Consider the following 18,557-nt stretch of genomic DNA (forward strand, 5'->3'; position numbering starts at 1 on the left):
GAGCCGTGGAGATGGAGGCGGAAGGGGTGACTCCAAGAGACACACTGGAGGAGGGATCAGTAAGATTTGGGGAGTGATGGAAGCGGGGCTGGGACGGAGGTGGCTTCTGTGGACAGAGGACTTGGGCCTGACGTCAGCAGCCCCGGACACCACTGACCCACTCGACAGCCCCAGGTGTGAACATTCACTTCTGTGAGCCTTAATTGCCTCGCCTGTAAAAGGAGTATGGCGTGCCCCCACTGAATTCTGGGGCTGCTGTGAAGGTCACAGGCAAAGTAATGTATCTGTCAACCACAAAGTCCAATTAAAATGTGGATTTTTTTCCAGCTTTATTGAGATAGAAGTGACATACGAGAGTGTATAAGTTTAAGGTGTACAGCATGGTGATGACATATGGAAATACTGAGAAATGATCACCAAAATCAGTTTAACTAATGTCCATCACCTCATATAGTTACCAAAAACATTTGTTTTCCTTGTGATGAGAACTTTTAGGACTTACTCTCTTAGCAACTTTCAAATATGCCATACAGCATTATTAACTCTAGTCATCGTGTTGTGCGTTACACTCCCAGAATATATTTACCTTATAACCGGAAGTTTGTGCCTTTTGACATCCTTCACCCAATTCCCCCCCCCCAACCCCCCTGCCTCTGGTAACCACAAATCTGATCTCTTTTTCTATGAATATTTTTAGATTCCACATACGAGTGAAATCATACGCTATCTATCCTTCTCTGTCTGATATATTTCACTTCGCAAAATGCCCTCAAGGTCCATCCGTGTTGTTGCAAGCAGCAAGATTTCCTTCTTTTTGTGGCTGAATAATATTCCATTGTATATATACTGCATCTTCTGTACCCACTCATCCATCGATGGGCGCTCAGGCTGTCTCCATGTCTTGGCCGTCGTGATAACGCTGCCATGAACACGGGGCTGCAGATGTCTCCTCGACACAGCGATTTTGTTTCCTTCAAATATATTCCCAGAAGTGGAATTGCTGGATCATATAGTATTTCTATTTTTAATTTTTTGAGGATCTTCCATAGTGGCTGCACCAATTTGCCTCTTACCAACAGTGCACAAGGGTTCCCTTTTCTCCACATCCTCACCAATGTTTGTTATCTCTTGTCTTCTTGACAATAGCCATCCTCACGGGTGTGAGATGATAGTTCACTGTGGTTTTGATTTGCATTTTCCTGCTGGTTAGTGATGTGGAGCACCTTTTCATGTACGCGTTGGACATTTGAATATCTTCTTTGGGAAAATGTTTATTCAGGTCGTTTGTCCAATTTTTAAATGGATTATTTGGTTTTTTGCTTTTGAATTGTATGAGTTATTTATACGTTTTGGATATTAACCCCTTATCACATATCTTGTTTGAAAATATTTTCTCCCATTCCATGTGTTGCCGTTTCATTTTGCTGATGGTTTCTTTTGCTGTGCAGAAGCTTTTTGCTTTGATGTAGTGCCACTTGTTTTTTATTTTGTTGCTTACACTTTAGGTGTCATATCCAAGAAATCACTGCCAAGACGGATGTCAAGAAGCTTTTTCCCTATGTTTTCTTCTAGGAGTTTTACGGTTTCAGGTATTACATTGAGGTCTTTAATCTATTAAAGAATTAATGTTTGTGAGTGGTGCAAGATAATTTCATTCTTTTACATGTGGATATATAATTTTCTTAGCACCATTTATTGAAGAGGCTTTTCTCCTTTGAGTGTTTTTGGCTCCTTTGTCAAATATTGGTTGATTGTGTACGCATGGGTTTATTTCTGCTTTATCAGTCTGTGTGTTTGTTTTTATGCCGGTGCCATACTGTTTTGATTAATATAGCTTTATAAGACAGTTTGAAATCAGGAAGTGTGGTACCTCCAGCTTTCTTCTTCTTTCTCAGGATTGCTTTGGCTATTTGAGGTCTTTTATGGTTCCACAGGGAATGTTAGGATTGTTTTTCTACTTTTGTAAAAAATGCTATTGGAATCTTGATAAAGATTGCATTAGGGGGCTGACCCAGTGGCACAGCAGTTAAGTGTGCATGTTCTACTTCTCAGTGGACCGGGGTTCACCGGTTCGGATCCCGGGTGCGGACATGGCACCACTTGGCAAGCCATGCTGTGGTAGGTGTCCCACACATAAAGTAGAGGAAGATGGGCATGGATGTCAGCTCAGGGCCAGTCTTCCTCAGCAAAAAGAGGAAGATTGGCAGTAGTTAGCTCAGGGCTAATCTTCCTCAAAAAAAAAAAGATTGCATTAAATCTATAGATGGCCGTGGGTAGAACGTGTAATACTAATTCATTTAATTAATTAATATTACTAATTAATTTTAATTAATCAATACTACAGCTTTTAATTTAATTAATATTACTTTGGTTAATATTTATTCCTCTTCAAATCCATGAGCATGAGCTATCTTTCCATTCATTCATGTCTTCTTCAATTTCTTTCATCACTGTCTTGTAGTTTTCAGTGTCGAGATCTTTAACCTCCTCGGTTAAATTTATTCCCAAGTATTTTATTCTTTTTGATGCTATTGTAAATGGGCTCATTTTCTTTATTTCTCTTTCCAGTAATTTGTTGTTAGTGTGTAGAAATGCTGCTGATTTTTATATGTTGATTTTCTATCCTGCCACTTGACTGAATTCATTGATTAGATCTAATACTTATTTGGTGGAGTCTTTAGGATTTTATATGTGTAAAATTACGTCTTCTGCAAATAGAGAAAATTTTACTTCTTCCTTTCCAATTCTGATGGCTATTATTTCTTTTTCTTGCCTGATTGCTCTGGCTGAGACTTCTGGTACTATACTGAATAGGAGTGGTGAGAGTGGGCATCTTTGTCTTATTCTTGATCTTAGAACAAAAGCTTTCAGCCTTTCACCATTGAAATATGATGTTAGCTGCAGGCTTTCATACATGGCCTACTTTTTTCAGAGTTTTTTTCATAAATAGGTGCTGAATTTTGTCAAATGCTTTTTCTGCATCTATTAAGATGATCATACAATTTTTATCTTTCACTCTATTAATATAATAGATCATATTTACTGATTTACATAGGTTGAACCATCCTTGCATCCCAGGGGTGAATCCCACTTGATCATAGTGTATAATCGTTTCAATGTGCTGCTGAATTCAGTTTGCTGGTATTTTGCTGATAATTTTTGCACCAATGTTCATCAGGGACATTGGCCTATAGTTTTCTTTTCTTGTAGTGTCCTTATCTGGCTTTGGTATCAGGTATGCTGGCCTTCTAAAATAAGTTTAGAATTGTTCCCTTCTCTTCAATTTCTTGGAAAAGTTTGAGAGAGAGAGGTGTTAATTCTTCTTTAAATGTTTGGGAGAATTCACCTCTGAAGACTTCTGGTCCTGGGCTTTTCTTCATTGAGAGATTTGTTTTTTCTTTTTGATGAGGAAGATTGGCTCTGAGCTAACATCTGTGCCAGTCGTCCTCTATTTTGTATGTGAGATGCTGTCACAGCATGGCTTGAGGAGGGGTGTGTAGGTCAGCACCCGGGATCCGAACCCACAAACCCCAGGCCATCAAAGCAGAGTGCATGAACTTAACCACTATGCCACCAAGCCAGCCTGGAAGATTTTTTTTATGACTAATTCAATCTCCTTACTAGTAATTGATCCATTCAGATTTTCTGTTTCTTCCTGATTCAGTCTTGGTAGGTTGTATGTTTCTAGGCTCTTATTCGTTTCTTGTATGTTGTCCGTTTTGTTGGCATATAGTTGTTCACAGTAGCCCTGTTGTGATATCTTGTATTTCTGTGGTATCAGTTGTAATATCTCCTCTTTTATTTATAATCTTGTTAACTTGGGTCCCCTACCTTTTTTCCTTGGTTAGTCTAGCTAAAAGTTTGTCAATTTTGTTTATCTTTTCAAAGAACCAACTCTTCATTTTGTTAATCTTTTCTATTGTCTTCTTGTTCTCTATTTCATTTATTGCTGCTCTAATCTTTATTATTTCCTTCCTTCTGCTAAATTTGGGCCTAGTTTATTCTTCCTTTTCTAGTTCCTTGAGGCATAAAGTTAGGTCATTTATTTGAGACCTTATTTTCTTGATGTATACATTTATAGCTATAAACTTCTCTCTTAGAACTGCTTTGTCAGCAGCCCATAAGTTGTGGTGTGTTATTTTTCCATTTTCATTTGTCTCAAGATGCTTTTTTATTTCCCTTTGAATATCCTTGTTGATCCATTGGTTGTCCATCAGAATGCTGTTTAATTTCCATGTCTTCATGAATTTTCCAGTTTCCCTCCTGTTGTTAATTTCTAGTTTCATATTATTGCAGTCAGAGGAGACTCTTGGTATGATTCTAGTCTTCTTGAATTTGCTAAGACTGGTCTTGTGGCCTAACATATGATCTATCCTAGAAAATGTTCCGTATGCACTTGAGAAAAATGAGTATTCTGCTGTTGTTGGAAAAATGTGAATTTTTATTGGTGACTGGATATGAGGGCTGAGAGAAAAATCATCTGACTCCCAGGTGATGAGTTGGGAAACCAGAAGCCAGGGGAAAGGGAAGCAAAGGGAACTGATTCTTGTCAAGGCCGTCATAAGCCAGATGCTTTACACATGTTCTCATCACATCCCTGCTTTTACAAAAGAGGGAACCGGGGCTCAGAGAGATTAAGTCACCTGCCCAATGGTGCTGAGCTGACGTGCTTGCAGCACGGTGATGGGGGCACAGTGAGCATGTGACTGTTGCTGCCTCAGCCGTCAGGGGGTTAATCGATAGACAATTCCAGCTCCCCAAGCAGGACAGACCAGAGCCACAGACAGCTAGCAGCAGTTGCCATTTATTGAGACAGACACATCACAAGCAGAGACGGGGGAGAGGGGTGTGGGTAGATTCAGGGAGGGGTGGGTCTGGTGGGAGACTGGGGAGGTTGAAGGGCCTTTGGAGACCATGCATGACTTCCGCCCTCCTCCCTCAGCCTGCCCTGAGCTCAGAGCAGAGGAAGTGAGGGAGGCCTCGATGGCCTGAGAAATCCAGCCTCCTCTCAGGGGTAAAAGGTCACTCTCAACTCACCCAAATGCATCACTCAAGCTGGTAGCCTTAACCTCCCCTCCCATCCCATTGCAGAACGAAGGAGAAAACCTGGGTAGATCTGAGCCCTTCCCAAAATGCAGATCACATGTCACAAGAGAGTGTGCTATGCAAACATACCGCATCTGTGGTCCTGGGGCTGTTCCCGCTCCTAAGGAGGCAGGTGGCAGGTGGGGGATGGCAGGGAAAGAAGGGTGGATGAGGGGGGTGGGGAGAGGATTTCAGGGGCCCATCTGGCAAGGCTCGCAGCTAATACCTCCGGCTGGACGTCTTGACCGTGGTGGTCTTCCGCAGGATGGAGGTGCCCCCAGAGACAGGCACTCCCTTGACGGTGCTGTAGCCCACTTTGGTGCTGAAGCCTCCCTTGCTGGCCCCCCCACTCCCACCCAGGGAGATGCCACCGCCAAAGCCGGCCACGCCGCCTCCACACACTGTGTTGGAACTGCCAGTCATGGCTGCAAGGCAAAGGGCAAGGTCAGGCAGGACAGCCACGCTGGGAGAGGCCAGGAACTCCGGAAATCAGTGAGGGAAGGAAACGAGCCATGAGAAACGGAGAGAGGAGCCAGGGCAGGAAGCTCATTCTCTGGGACCCCCCTGAACCTGCCTCCAGGGGCTCAAGTGGAGGGAATGTGTGCTTTAGGCCAAGGACAGATGGAGTGGACTGCACAGAGGACAGGGCAGGGCCCGGTGCGGGGCCGCAAAGTACTCACAGATGCTGACTGCACTGGGACACTCTCCAGACATCCTGGGGAAACAAAAAGGCCAGAAGCGTCAGCAGTCCCAGGAACCCAAGAGAAAACCCTCTCCCTGCCTCTCTGCCTTTGTGATGGATCGACTCAGTGGGCCAACTCTCGAGGACCAGGGCCCAGGTGACAAGACCAGGAGACGTGAGAAGTACATGTATGTGGCCACACTGGGCCTGGTGGCCCTTCCAGCAGGTCCTAAAGCCAGTGCCACAGAGAAAGCAGAGCTGGGGCAGGCTGAGCCGCGCACCTCCCCCTGCCCTCTCCTCCCTTCCCATGAGGGCCATGGACAGCACCCCTGCTCCAATGGGAAGGGAAACAGAGCCCATGCCAAAGCAGAGCTGCCTAGCTCCTGGCTAAGGTGACTCTCTCTACACCTTCTAGAAACAGAGATGACAAATTTCTTCCAAAGCTTCCTCTGGTGGTGGATTGTGGTGTTGGAAGAGGAACCCTCGCTCCTACTGGGCTGCCAACCACAGTAACGATTACCAGTGATCGTGTCAACCAAGGAGATACGAAGCAGAGACAGTGAACACAAGTGGGAGAGTCTCTCTCGGGTGATGAGTTAGGAGCCCAGCTCCCCGGCTCCTCTCTCACCCCCGTGGCCTCAGCACCAGAGCCGACCACACGGGCTCTCCCACAGGGCAGGCCTGGAGAGCTCTCTGAATACCTGCTCTCCTCGCTCTCCAGCAGCTTGCGGTAGGTGGCGATCTCCACGTCCAGGGCCAGCTTGACGTTCATGAGGGCCTGGTAGTCGCGCAGCAGCCGGGCCAGGTCCTCCTTGGACTGGTGCAGGGCCATGTCCAGGTCCCCAAGCTTCTTCTGAGCATCCTTTAATGCCAGATCCCCACGCTGCTCCGCTTCCACGATGGCAGTCTGCAGCTGCTGGCACTGCCCAGAGGACAAGAGGGGTTGGGAACACTCTCCAGGGTCATCGGCTCCATCTCTCTGTCCTCAAGTCAAGTGCCACCAACCCCAGCCCCACCCCCTGACCCCAACCAACTAGGAAGGAAAGAAAGCAGAAATATTCATCTGAAAGAGGAGATGCTGTCATACAAGCTAAATCACGTAGCATCACTGGGAAAGTTCTTACTGAGTCTAATCTTAGTCCTTCCTGCTACAGCTCAGCCCAGGGCCTCAAAAGAGATAAAATACATAATACAGCCTCACCATTAACCAAATGCTTCCATCTGATCTGGAGAAGAGCCTTCGCTTTTTAGCCCTGCCCTAGATGGAGTCAGCAGCCGTGATCTGGACCATTGAACTCTCAGTCTTTTTCTCTGACCTCCTGGAGATGGGACCAATCTCCTCAGAGGAGGTCGCCCCACCTGCTCTACCACTAATGTGCTGTGTGACCTTGGACAAGTCCCTTCCCTTCTCTGGGCCTCATTTTCCTCTCCTGTAAAAGGAGCATGTTGATCTCGATGGTCCAGCATCTGAGTGTGTCCCAACCATGAGGAGAAGAGTAGGTCTCAGCAGTTGCTATGACATGGAGAAGGCCCCCCACCTCTGCCAACACCAAGACCTGGCCCTCAGGCCCCCAGCCAGAGGCTCACCTGCTTCTTGGCTGCATCCACCTCACTCTGCAGCCTCTGGACAGTGCGGGTGAGCTCAGAAATTTCATTTTTGGTGTCCCGTAGGTTGTCCCCATGCTTCCCAGCGGTCACCTGCAGCTCCTCGTACTGGAGGCCAAAGAAGTGGCAGTGAGCTGTCAGATGGTTCCAGGCCCAGGTGGGTGACAACTGGTCCTGGGTCCACTCTCATAGCTGAAGGACCCTGTGTAGACTAGGTGTGTCCAGCCACAGGCCTCTCACAATGGTGGAAGGTCTGTGTCCAGTGCCAGCCCACATACCTGAGTCGGCCACTCTTCTCACCTTGGTCTGGTACCAGGCCTCAGCCTCAGCCCTGCTCCTCTGGGCGATCAGCTCGTACTGGGCCTTGACCTCGGAGATGATGCTGTCCAGGTCCAGGCTGCGGTTGTTGTCCATGGAGAGGATGACGTTGGTGTCAGACACGTGGGTCTGCACTTGGCTCAGCTCCTGCAGAAACAGAAGTAGCTGCCACCGGCGCCCCTGCCCTAGGCCCCTCGGAGGCAGCCGAGGCATGAAGGACAGAGTCCCCAGGCGGCAGGAGGAGGCCTGTGCTCTTCCCCAGGCTCCACCCCAGAAGCAAGCTGACCACAGGGAAGGCTCGGTGAGCGAGGGTTGTTGTCGTTACTCCATCTTTGAGTGATCAAGTCACTCACTTTCAGTGCTCCTCAGAGGCTCCCAAAGGGGAGAGAGTCATCCCCTAAAAGTCAACACCTGCCAGCATATTCTGGTCTTGCCTCCAGCTTTTCTCACACGTTGGCCCTCACTGTGGCCAATGGGATTATCGTAGAAAGAGATGGGAGTAATGACGACAACCCTCATTCACTGAGCCTTTGCTGTGGGCAGGCGCTGTGTCAGCCGCTTGACAGGAACTAGCTCATCACATGCCCTTTTCCAATAGCACAAAGAGTAACTGGCCCCAAAATCACAAACTAAGAAGTCTCAGACCTGGGGAGTCTGACACCAGAACCTGAGACAACACAGGCTAACTTAGAGATGGACAGAAATAAATAGAGAGGAGCCCCTAAGCCAAGCTGATGTCTCTGCTGACATAGATCTAGGTTATTCAATTAGATTGTCTGTTAGAAAGTGGAATGGGCTGCAGGATAGGGACAGAAATCCCACCACTGAAACACTGAGGTTTAGTGAAAGGACACGCCGTTTGGAGACAGACAAAGCTAAGTTCAAGACCCAGCCTGACACTCACTAGCTGTGGGACAGGTGGTCCCTAAGCCTCACGCTGTGTCAGTCCCCTCCTCTGTAAAATGGCCGTGATGATACCCTCCTGATGCGGTGGATGGGAGCACCCAGAGCCATACGTGGCCCATGGCAGGTGATCAGTAAGATGCGTTATTTGCCAAGAGTTTTCTGAAGGTGAGTCAAGACGCCTGGGAGGCGTGTTTGCTACAGATGACATCATTTTGTCACACCGTGCATTATCTCCTTCCCCACCAGGACAACACTGCCAGCACCTTCTTACAGCATCACTCCTCAGCCTCGCCAGCTTGGGGTCCCTCCACAGTCCCATCCCGGAGCGCGGTTCTGAGGAAAATCAACTTGCATTTTTTTTTTTTTTAAAGTTTGGCACCTGAGCTAACATCTGCTGCCAATCTTTTTTTTTTTTTCCCTTCTTCTTCTCCCCAAAGCCCCCCCAGTACGTAGTTGTGTATTCTAGTTGTGAGTGCCTCTGGTTGTGCTATGTGGGCCGCTGCCTCAGCCTGGCTTGATAAGGGGTGCCAGGTCCATGCCTGGGATCTGAACTGGCAAAACCCTGGGCCACTGAAGCGGAGCACACAAACTTAACCACTCGGCCACAGGGCCAGCCCCCTCAAGTTGGAATTTTTAAAACTATCTACCAGATACCACTAAGAATGGATAAGGGTGATCTTGCTAGAACAAGAAAATTAAAAGGTCAGGCTTTCCAAAGAAATGGAGCAAATGCAAGCGGAGAGGGAAGAGCTCTGTGAATTAAAAGGCACGTGTCTCCTTAGACTCCAGGATCCTGAGGGGAAGAGAGAGAGGAGAGCCTGTGGGCATGGGGGCGCCAGAGACACTAGTGATGTCACTGGAGCAGGGGCTGGATCCCACAGGGACCGCCCCCCACCTCCCCCGCCGCCGCCAGGCCAGAGGGAGGCCACGAGGCTGCCTTCCTGCCCTGTAAGACGCCAGGGATTGGCGGTCGGCCCTCCAGATTTCCTTGAGATCTGGCTCAACCAAAACCAGATCACGAGGTCCATTATTGGGTGCTGTATTGGCCATCACAGCCGACATGCAAACAGGAACGGCTGCTCCAGCTTCCTTCTCACCCCCAACAAGGCATGGAGATAGGCTAGGAGGAACTGTGACAGGAGGTGGTCCTGGCTGGGTCCCAACTTGCATTTCCTGTCCCCCTCCTCATCTAATTCTCCCACACACGGATGCCCAGCCCACCGGCCACTCCCCAAACTCCCAAACTCGCCGTGCTCTGACTCCTCCATCACTGCGCGGGCCCTTCCTGCTCCTGCTCTAGAAGTCCCACCCTTCCTTGGAAATCCAACGCAAATGCCATCTCCTCTGAAGCTCCCTGAGCCCTCCCAGGAAGCCTGCTCCATGCTCCCTGTCCCTGTCCCAACGTGGCTCTCACCACGTGGTGCCCCAGCACGAGACTGCAGGCGCCCAAAGGCAGGGACTTGTCCTTCTGTTGCCGTGTGGAAGGTCCTTGGTAATATGTGTTAAAAGAAGAAGGAGGTGGGGGCTGGCCCCGTGGCCGAGTGGTTAAGTTCGCGCACTCCGCTGCAGGCGGCCTAGTGTTTCGTTGGCTCGAATCCTGGGCGAGGACATGGCACTGCTCATCAAACCATGCTGAGGCAGCATCCCACATGCCACAACTAGAAGGACCCACAACGAAGAATATACAACTATGTACCGGGGGGCTTTGGGGAGAAAAAGGAAAAAGTAAAATCTTGAAAAAAAAAAAAGAAGGAGGAGGAGCAAAGGAAAGGAATGCTGGGTATGACAGACATGTGCCTGAGACCGTAGGAAAGCCAATTCCCACCCACTCTGAGACAAGGAGGGAGGCACCCTTGACCCGGCCTAAAAGAGAAAAGAACCTCAGAGAGAAGAATGAGGGTGCCCCAAACAGTGAATGACCATCAAGGATCCCAGTAAAGAAGAAACTGGGGGACACCTAGGAAATCAGCGTGATGGCAAAGAACACACGCCAGCAGGCTCCATCCTGACGGGGCAGGCAGAAACGGTAGAGGGAGAGCAACACAGCCGCGGCTGAGCCAGGGAAATGCTAAGGCCAGTGGGCAGGGGCTGTCAGATAAGCTGCAGGCGAGGAGAAGAAGGCAGCAGTGGGCTAACCCTAGAGAAGACCCAGGCAATGCCAACAACCTGACTGCTATGTCATTTGCCTCTTTTCCATCAAGGAGACAGTCATCAAAACCAAGATAGACACAGAGAGTATGAGAGGCGTTGACCTTGTTGGGGACCTTACAGGTCCCACCCAGAGGAACATATCCTTGGAGGCCATGGGAAGTGCCAAGGAGATAAACACCCCTGGTGATTCTTGAGAAACGGAAGGAGAAGAGGTTCCAGAACCCCAGACACAGCAAATGTCCTCATTTTTTTCATTTTTTATGTGAGGAAGATTGACCCTGAGCTAATATCTGTGCCAATCTTCCTCTATTTTGTATGTGGGACGCTGCCACAGCATGGCTTGATGAGCAGTGCATAGGCCCGCACCTGGGATCCAAACCTGCAAACCTCAGACCATCAAAGCAGAGGGTGCGAACTTAACCACTATGCCACTGAGCCAGCCCGCAAATGTCCTCATTTTTAAAGAGATGAGATTTAGACTTCTCCAAGTTAAACTTAATGTCAATCTCCTGTGAATCTCCAGAACAAATTATAAAATGTGTGTGAGAGGCATGGAGTCAGCAAGATTTCCCTGAGGAAAAGTCAAACCGAATGGATTTCATTTCCTTCCGTGGCTGTATTACCTGACTGCTAAAGGACTGCCACGGATGTTTTTGAGCAAGGCTTTCACAGCATTCTTGAAAATGAGACAGAAAAATGAGGACCAGACGATGGTATGGTTAGTTGGATTATAAAGTGGCTGAGCCACTTGAACCACAAATTACTGATGAGTGGAGTGAGGTCAGCCTGGTGAGACGGCACATTGAAGACCTAGTTCTTGGATGAGGACTCTGCCCTTGTCCCACCGGCCTTAACACGCTTATCAATGAGTTACACTGAAATGTTATCAAATAACTAAACTGAAAGTTTATCAGGTCTGCAGATGACCCAAAGCTGAGGCATCACTGATCTTTCCAGTTATCCAGTTGAGCATCTCCAATACATGGACAGGAGAATCAAGTTTCAAAGGGCCCACGATGATCTAAAACGATGGGATGAAACCACAAAACATTTCATAGGAAAAAAGGGAATCATTAACTCCTGCATGTGGTTTCAAAAATTCAAGTGCCCAAATACAGGAGGTTGCAGGAGAGTGGATGCGTGTCTCACTTAAAAGCATACATGTGAAAAAATCCCGGGGGTTTTAAGGTGCAAACATTGTGAAGTGGCTTCTAAAAATAACCCATAAACGAGTGCAACATTAGGCTGCAAGAATGGAAGTCTGGGTCAGTAACCCCCCTCCCCACCCGTCGGTTTCCTGAGTTCTGGACCAAGAACCTTGTTTCCTGAATTTCCTCACATGCCGTAGATTTCAGCCCCAATCATCCTGACCCCTAAAGGGTTGTCATGTGAAAGACATATGTCACATGCAAGATAGTTGGATGCATGCAGCCCAGAGGGCAGAAGAGCAGCCCAGGGCCGGTCGAGAGCAGAAGTCATGGGAAGAAGATGCAAGGCAGCCTTCTAATAAAGTTGTTCAAAGATAGAAATGCCTGCCCTAATAAGCAGTGAGCTCCCTGCCTCTAGAAGTATTCGAGCAGAGGCTACGTGAACCCCCATCAGAGATATTCGAGGAAGGGCTCTTGTACCAGGGAAAGGCTGGCCTTGAGGTCCCCACCGAGTCTAAGAGCCTATGATTCTACGATCCGCTCATGTTAAGTTCAACCCTCTCACCCTCATTTTCAAAGCCCCCTTATTTCCTGGGACCCCTCCTCGATCCTGTGACCTACCCACTAGCCACGCCCCCACCTCCAGCTCCAACCTGCAACCTCAGTCCCCCCCTCTCTGCCCATCTCTGCTCCTCCATCCCTTGCTCCAGTACACACTGGGCAAGAAGGGAAATGGTACAACACAGAAGCAAGAGCAGACTTGGAAGTCAAGAACCAGGTTTTAGCGCCAGCACTGCCTCTGACTAGCTGTGTGACCACGGGCAAGTTACACTGAGCCACAGTGCCCCTGACAATAAAATGGAGACAATAGTAATACTCTGTATTATAGAGTTGTTGAGAGAGTTACGTAAAAAGCTTAGCCCAGGGCCTGGGCCGTCGTTAAGCACTTAATACATAGAAGCTGGTATTAATTAAAGGTCCAGGTTCTAGCTTCTATCAACTAAACTGCACTGGTGAATTCAGGGCAGACCTCCAGGGGAATCCCCAGTGCTGTCTGCGATTATCCCTGTCCATTGGCCATCTCACCAGGTCATAGAGATGATTCAGGAAGTCGAGCTCCTCGCTCAGGGTGCCCACTTTGCCGTGCAGATCCATTCGGCCCATGTACGCGGCATCCACATCCTGCAGGGGAGGAAGAGAGCAGGGCAGTGGCTCAGCACCCCTCTCTGAGTCAGCGCAGCACCCTGGCAGCCAAAAGACAACTGACCCCATTCTCTGCCACCCTGCTCACCTTCTTGAGCACCACGAACTCGTTCTCCGCGGCGGTGCGTTTGTTGATTTCATCCTCGTACCTGTCACACAGGGAAAACTCAGGCCAGGGCTCAGCCAAGTTCTGCCTTATACGGCATTGGACTCTCTCGGCTTTAAGGAAGCCCTGATGGGTCCCATATTGGCCGAGAACACCTTTGGGGAGCAGTTCTGTAACGCAGCCAACTAGTGAAGAAACTTGCGGTACGGTCTCTAAATATTCCTTCCCACCCCCTTTGGAGGAAATGGGCCCAGAATTTATGCAATAATACGGCAATCGAGAGCAGCCGTCTCTTTGGACCAGAGCCCATAAGAGGCTTTACAGGAGCAGGTGAAGATGTGTCAACAGCGGTTAACCTCTGCACTCATTTTCAACAACAAGATGTCGCCCAGAACAGCAAACCCTCTCCAACTGCTTTTGCTGACAATTTAAGGTTTAGAAATTGCCAGGGTCAAGTTATTGGAAGAGTTGAGGAAATTATACCTTAAAGTTATAAATATACATATCAACCAATTGTAACATGTGAACCCTTTGGATCTTGATTCAAACAAACGGTATTTTTTAAATTTATGGGACGATAGGCAACTCAAAACCGACCGGATATTTGACGATACTGTGGAATTACTGTTTTAAAAGTTCTGGGTATGATTATGGCATTGTGTTTATGTTTTACCAAGTCGAGTCATGTAAATGAACTACGTGAATATATCCAGTAGAATATTTGCAAGTGAAATGACATGATGGCTGGAATTTGCCTCAAGACGATGAGCGAGGAGGGGAAGTGATGAAACCAGACTGGCTATGAGCTGACAGTAAAGCTGGGCAACGAGAGCATCAAGGTTCTCACGCTATTCTCCCCACCTTATGATAAAGAGCTTTTAAACTACGAGCAACACTGCACAAACAGTGAGACAATTCTCCAGGAGGCAGTGTGTCTAGACCCTGAGCACCCAGGAAACAGCTCTGTCTGTGCGCTCCCCCAGGGGGGTCCCAGGACAAGGGGGTAGCCCTCTCCTGGGAGGTTTCCCACACCGCCCCGTGCCCTCCAGACGTGGCCCCAGCATGTCAGCCCTCCTCACTTGTTCTTGAAGTCCTCCACCTGATCCTGCACGTTCCTCAGCTCCGAGTCCAGCCTCCCCCGCTCGCTCTGCAGGGTGTCCAGCTGCCTCCGCAGGCTGCCCAGGTAGTTCTCAAAGAGGGGTTCCAGGTTGTTCCTGGTGACACCGGAGCTCTGGCCCTGCTCCTGCAGCAGTGCCCACTTGGTCTCCAGCACCTTATTCTGCTGCTCCAGGAACCGCACCTGAGCCAGAGCAAGAAGAGTGGGCTGGAGCCATTCCCCGGACCCAGGAGAGACCAAGGACAGGGCCCATCGTCACCATCTGTCCTCAGCCTGGACGTCACAGTGGCACTGCAGGCTTATCCCTGGCAGAGGGGAGGAGTTCCTGAGGGGACAATCCTTGCTGGAAACAATCCAATCTGGTGACAAGGACTCTAAAGAGTCTCCCTTTCTCACTCGTCCTGGGAAATTGGAGTGGATCTAGGTTTCTGAACCCTAATCCTGCAACAAAGCCAACGGTTAACAATGCAGGTGCACAGGGCCGGCCCAGTGGCCGAGTGGTTAAGTTCACGCACTCTGCTTCAGCAGCCCAGGGTTTCGCTGGTTGGGATCCTGGGCACGGACATGGCACCGCTCGTCAGGCCATGCTGGGGTGGCATCCCGCATAGCACAACCAGAAGGACCTACAACTAGAATGTACAACTATGTACTGGGGTGCTTTGGGGAGAAGAAAAAATAATAGAAGAAAGAGAGAAAGAGAAAGAAAGCAGATGTGTCAAAATGTTAAAAACTGGTGAATCTGGGTGAAAGAGTATATACGAATATGTTGTACTATTCTTGCAACTTTTCTGTAAATTTGACTTTTTTTTAAAAATTTTAATATGGGTGCCCAGGCCTATGTCTATAGACTCAGAAGGGGTCCAGGGTGTGGGTTTAACAGGCCCCCCAGGGGGCTCTCTGCCCAGCCAGGGTTCTGAGACGCCAGACACAGACACCTTCTCAGGCCCCAGCAGCCAGGCCGTGATTCTGAGAGCCTGAGCAGGGTTTTTGCTTGTTTGACCTCTGGAACAGTCCCACAGAAGAACCAAAAGTCACTAGGGGAGAAGGTGAGAGAGTAGGCGGAATGGCTTGCTTCACCCTCTGCCGGTTTCTCCAGGTCCCACCCCCACAGCAGCCCAGGCCCACAATGCCATGGCCCAGCGCACCACGCAGCAGGTGCACCTGCCACGAGCAATGAGGAGATTTCTTAGTGCCAAGGACCAGGGGGCCCACAAACCCGGGGCCCCAAGACCACCTCTGCCTCCAAGGACCTGTAGGATCCTGGGCAAATCTTTTGACGTGTCTAAACCTCGATTTTTTTCTTCTTAAAAATGGGCACAATGTCATCTATTCTAATTCCTTCTGGGACACTGTGGATATCACATGAGACAGAGGATGTGAATGTCCTTTGGGAAGCTACAGATGGCTGAACCAACGTCTGGTCATCCACTGGGATTTTTCCCGTCATGGCCACACTGCCTGGGGTCTCCGGCCAGAGGGGGACACTGCAGCAAAACGGACCTGGGAATGCCAGAGAACAGCACGGGAGCCCCCGGCAGGCCTGGAGGCAGGGAAGGAGTCAGAACGCCCCACTCGGGGAGAGAGCAAATCCAAGCCCCAGGTTGTGGGAACCTGGTGACCACTCTCCTCCTTGTCCACCCCAAACTGAGCCTGTTGGCTGAAACTGCGAGGAAGAACTGGAGAAGCAAAAAGGGGACTTCCCCTAGGACCCCTCCTAATTGTGTCCCCATCACATCTTTGTCCTTAGGCCTCCCCCAAGACTGAGAACAGCGGAGAGATGGGGTCCTTGAGTAACTCGTTTGACATTTGAGCCAGTTTCCCCAGCTGTAAAATGACGAGAGGCAATAGGGCCACCTGGCAAGGAGGAGCGCTGAGGACCGTCCACTATTTAATTGTGCAATAAGGCTGCTGTTTAATCTGATGATGGGGCAAAGGCTGCAACAGCCGTCGGCAGGGCTTGGCCAATAGGCCTCGTGAGTAGACTCAAGATTCACCCAAGCAATTACAGGAAAGATCCAGAAGACTGTCTCCAGCCATCCACATCTGGGTGTCCCAGGCTCAGGCCAGGAGAGCTCCAAAAGCCATTCCATCAACCCCCTCTCTGGCCCCCGGTGCACACAGGCTATGACAGCCTCCGCCCAGCCCACCCTCCCTCAGGCTCCTGCTTCTAGTCCAACGGCCCCTCCCTACCTCCTTCTACCTCGGCCCACCTTGTCAATGAAGGAGGCAAACTTGTTGTTGAGGGTCTTGATCTGCTCCCGCTCCTGGGTTCGCACCCGCTGGATCTCAGGGTCTATCTCCACGTTGAGGGGGGTCAGCAGGCTCTGGTTGACAGTGACCTCCTGAATGCCACCAGGAGGACAGGCGGGCCCGAACATCTGCCTACCAGCCCCCAGGCCTGAATAGGCCCTGCTGCCAAAGCCAAAGCCTCCCAGGGCCCGCCCTGATGAGGCCCCTCCAGCCACGCTGACCGAGATGCTCTTGCTGCCCCCCAAGTTATGGAGGCTCCGGCTGCCAAAGCCGGCCATGCTGGGGCCACAGCGAGCGCTTCCACCACTGCCACTGCTCCGGGACACTGTCACCGAGCTGAAGCTGGTGTGGGCCCGGGACCCGCCGCCTCCACTGGCAGAGTTGGAGCTGAAGCCCCCTTTGGTGGAGTACATCTGCTGAGACACAGAGGACTTCATGGCTGTCAGAGGGGCCACAATGCAGGCTGAGAGAGCTGGAGGGAGCACAGTGAGCTGCTGGCCCAGCGATGGGCTTTTTATCTTTTCCCAACTGGGCTGGCTCCTGGGCTCCACAAACACTCCTGCCCCATCGCCCCAGGAGGAGAGGGAGGGGCCCAGGGAAGTCCCCTCTCCCCCAGTGGGAGGGAGGGGCTGCTCCCAGTTATCACCTGTGCTCCAGAGCTGGGGCTGAGCCGGGACTATCTGGGGCAGGATGCCACCGTCTTGCCCGGGGCTCTCCTGACTTGGAACAAGATGACACAGTCTCCCACGGCCTCCCCCACCACCCAGGGGGTGGCTTGCTCTCCTCTCACCCAGCCCTGGTGGCCGCCATCAATGGGGCTCTGTTCTGTGGAGTTTGTCCCAGGCCCCTGTCGTAAGCCAAGGCCCCAGGGCCCAGGCTGTGAAGGTGGTGACGGAGGGAGCATTGGGCAATGGCCTGTGGAGAGAGTGCCCAGGCCTGCTCCAGTCCCACTCTCCCAGTCCACGGCCTCATCCCCTCCTAACAGGTCCAGGGTGGGGGGCACAGGTGACAGAGTGGGGGCAGAGCCGGCTGCTGTTCTTTCACACACTGGCAGATTGTCTGCTGGGTGGAGACCCTGTGCATGGCACAGTGGTTACAAGGACAGAAAGAGGGTCCCTGCCCAACCATGGGGCCTGAGCACTGGACGAGGACAGAGAGAGGCCTGGGAGGGGAGGGGAGCCATCACACTCTTCTGGGGGCTAAAGAGCAATGGGGGGGGCTTCAACCATCATCTTACGCCCCCAACCCTCCGCCCCACAGCAGAGCCTCCCCAGAAGGGCCCAGCTGGAGGTGGTGCAGGACATTCTGTCCTGGCTGGACACAGGTGCGGATCCAAGACGTGTGTGTATGTTAAGAGCCCAGGAGGCCAATGGATCCCCAACATTCCCATCCTCTGAGTCCAAGAGGAGCCCAATGCTTGATTCAGAAGGGGCCGAGGGTCCTCATATCACTTCATATGGTCCCCTCGTGCCCACTCATCTCAGGCTACAGCCCAAGGGAAGACTTGGAGCCGTCAAGTGAGGAGCAAGGGAGGGTCGAGGAGGTGACCTTAATTGTCTTTCTTTACCCACTTCAGCTTCCCGCAAGAAAAGAGCCCCGAGAGGAGACTTGCCTGAGGGACAGACCGGGGACAGCACTTGCTGAGCTCCTCACACAGCTGCCATTGGCTTCTGTCCCCAGGGCCCCACAAGGAGAGAACATGGGACCTCTTCCACAGCCCAAGGAAGGCAGGCCCAGAGGAGGCTGCGAGATTCTCTCCCAAGGCCACGGGGAGGCTGTAAGTGGCTCCTGGCTGCATGAAGAAGTTGAACCTGGCTCCCATGGGGAGTGGGAGTGAGGGGCACTCACAGAACTAGTGCCTTAGTACCCAAGAGGGGCTTGTCCTCCCTGCCTGGAGCTGGGTACCAGGCATTTGGGAGAGCCAGCTGGGAGATGAATCCCCACTGAGCTGTGTGTCCTCGAGCAACTCTCAACCTCTCTGGGCCT

The 18,557-nt window shown here is 50.6% G+C and overlaps 1 protein-coding gene across 1 annotated transcript; it reads right to left on the minus strand.

Moving 5' to 3' along the window:
* Window positions 1–4,788: 4,788 nt before the first annotated feature.
* On the minus strand, window positions 4,789–17,393 carry KRT79 (keratin 79). Its single transcript, XM_008539131.2, has 9 exons — window positions 16,532–17,393; window positions 14,284–14,504; window positions 13,187–13,247; window positions 12,982–13,077; window positions 7,673–7,837; window positions 7,355–7,480; window positions 6,469–6,689; window positions 5,766–5,800; window positions 4,789–5,510 (listed from the first exon to the last, which is right to left on the minus strand). Exons 1-9 carry the CDS (start codon window positions 17,006–17,008, stop codon window positions 5,305–5,307), a joined length of 1,608 nt encoding a protein of 535 aa, XP_008537353.1. The 5' UTR covers window positions 17,009–17,393; the 3' UTR covers window positions 4,789–5,304.
* Between the last annotated feature and the right edge of the window lie 1,164 nt (window positions 17,394–18,557).

The sequence above is a fragment of the Equus przewalskii genome, chromosome 5 (genome assembly GCF_037783145.1).
Source record: "Equus przewalskii isolate Varuska chromosome 5, EquPr2, whole genome shotgun sequence".
In the NCBI taxonomy this organism is placed as follows: Eukaryota; Metazoa; Chordata; class Mammalia; order Perissodactyla; family Equidae; genus Equus; species Equus przewalskii.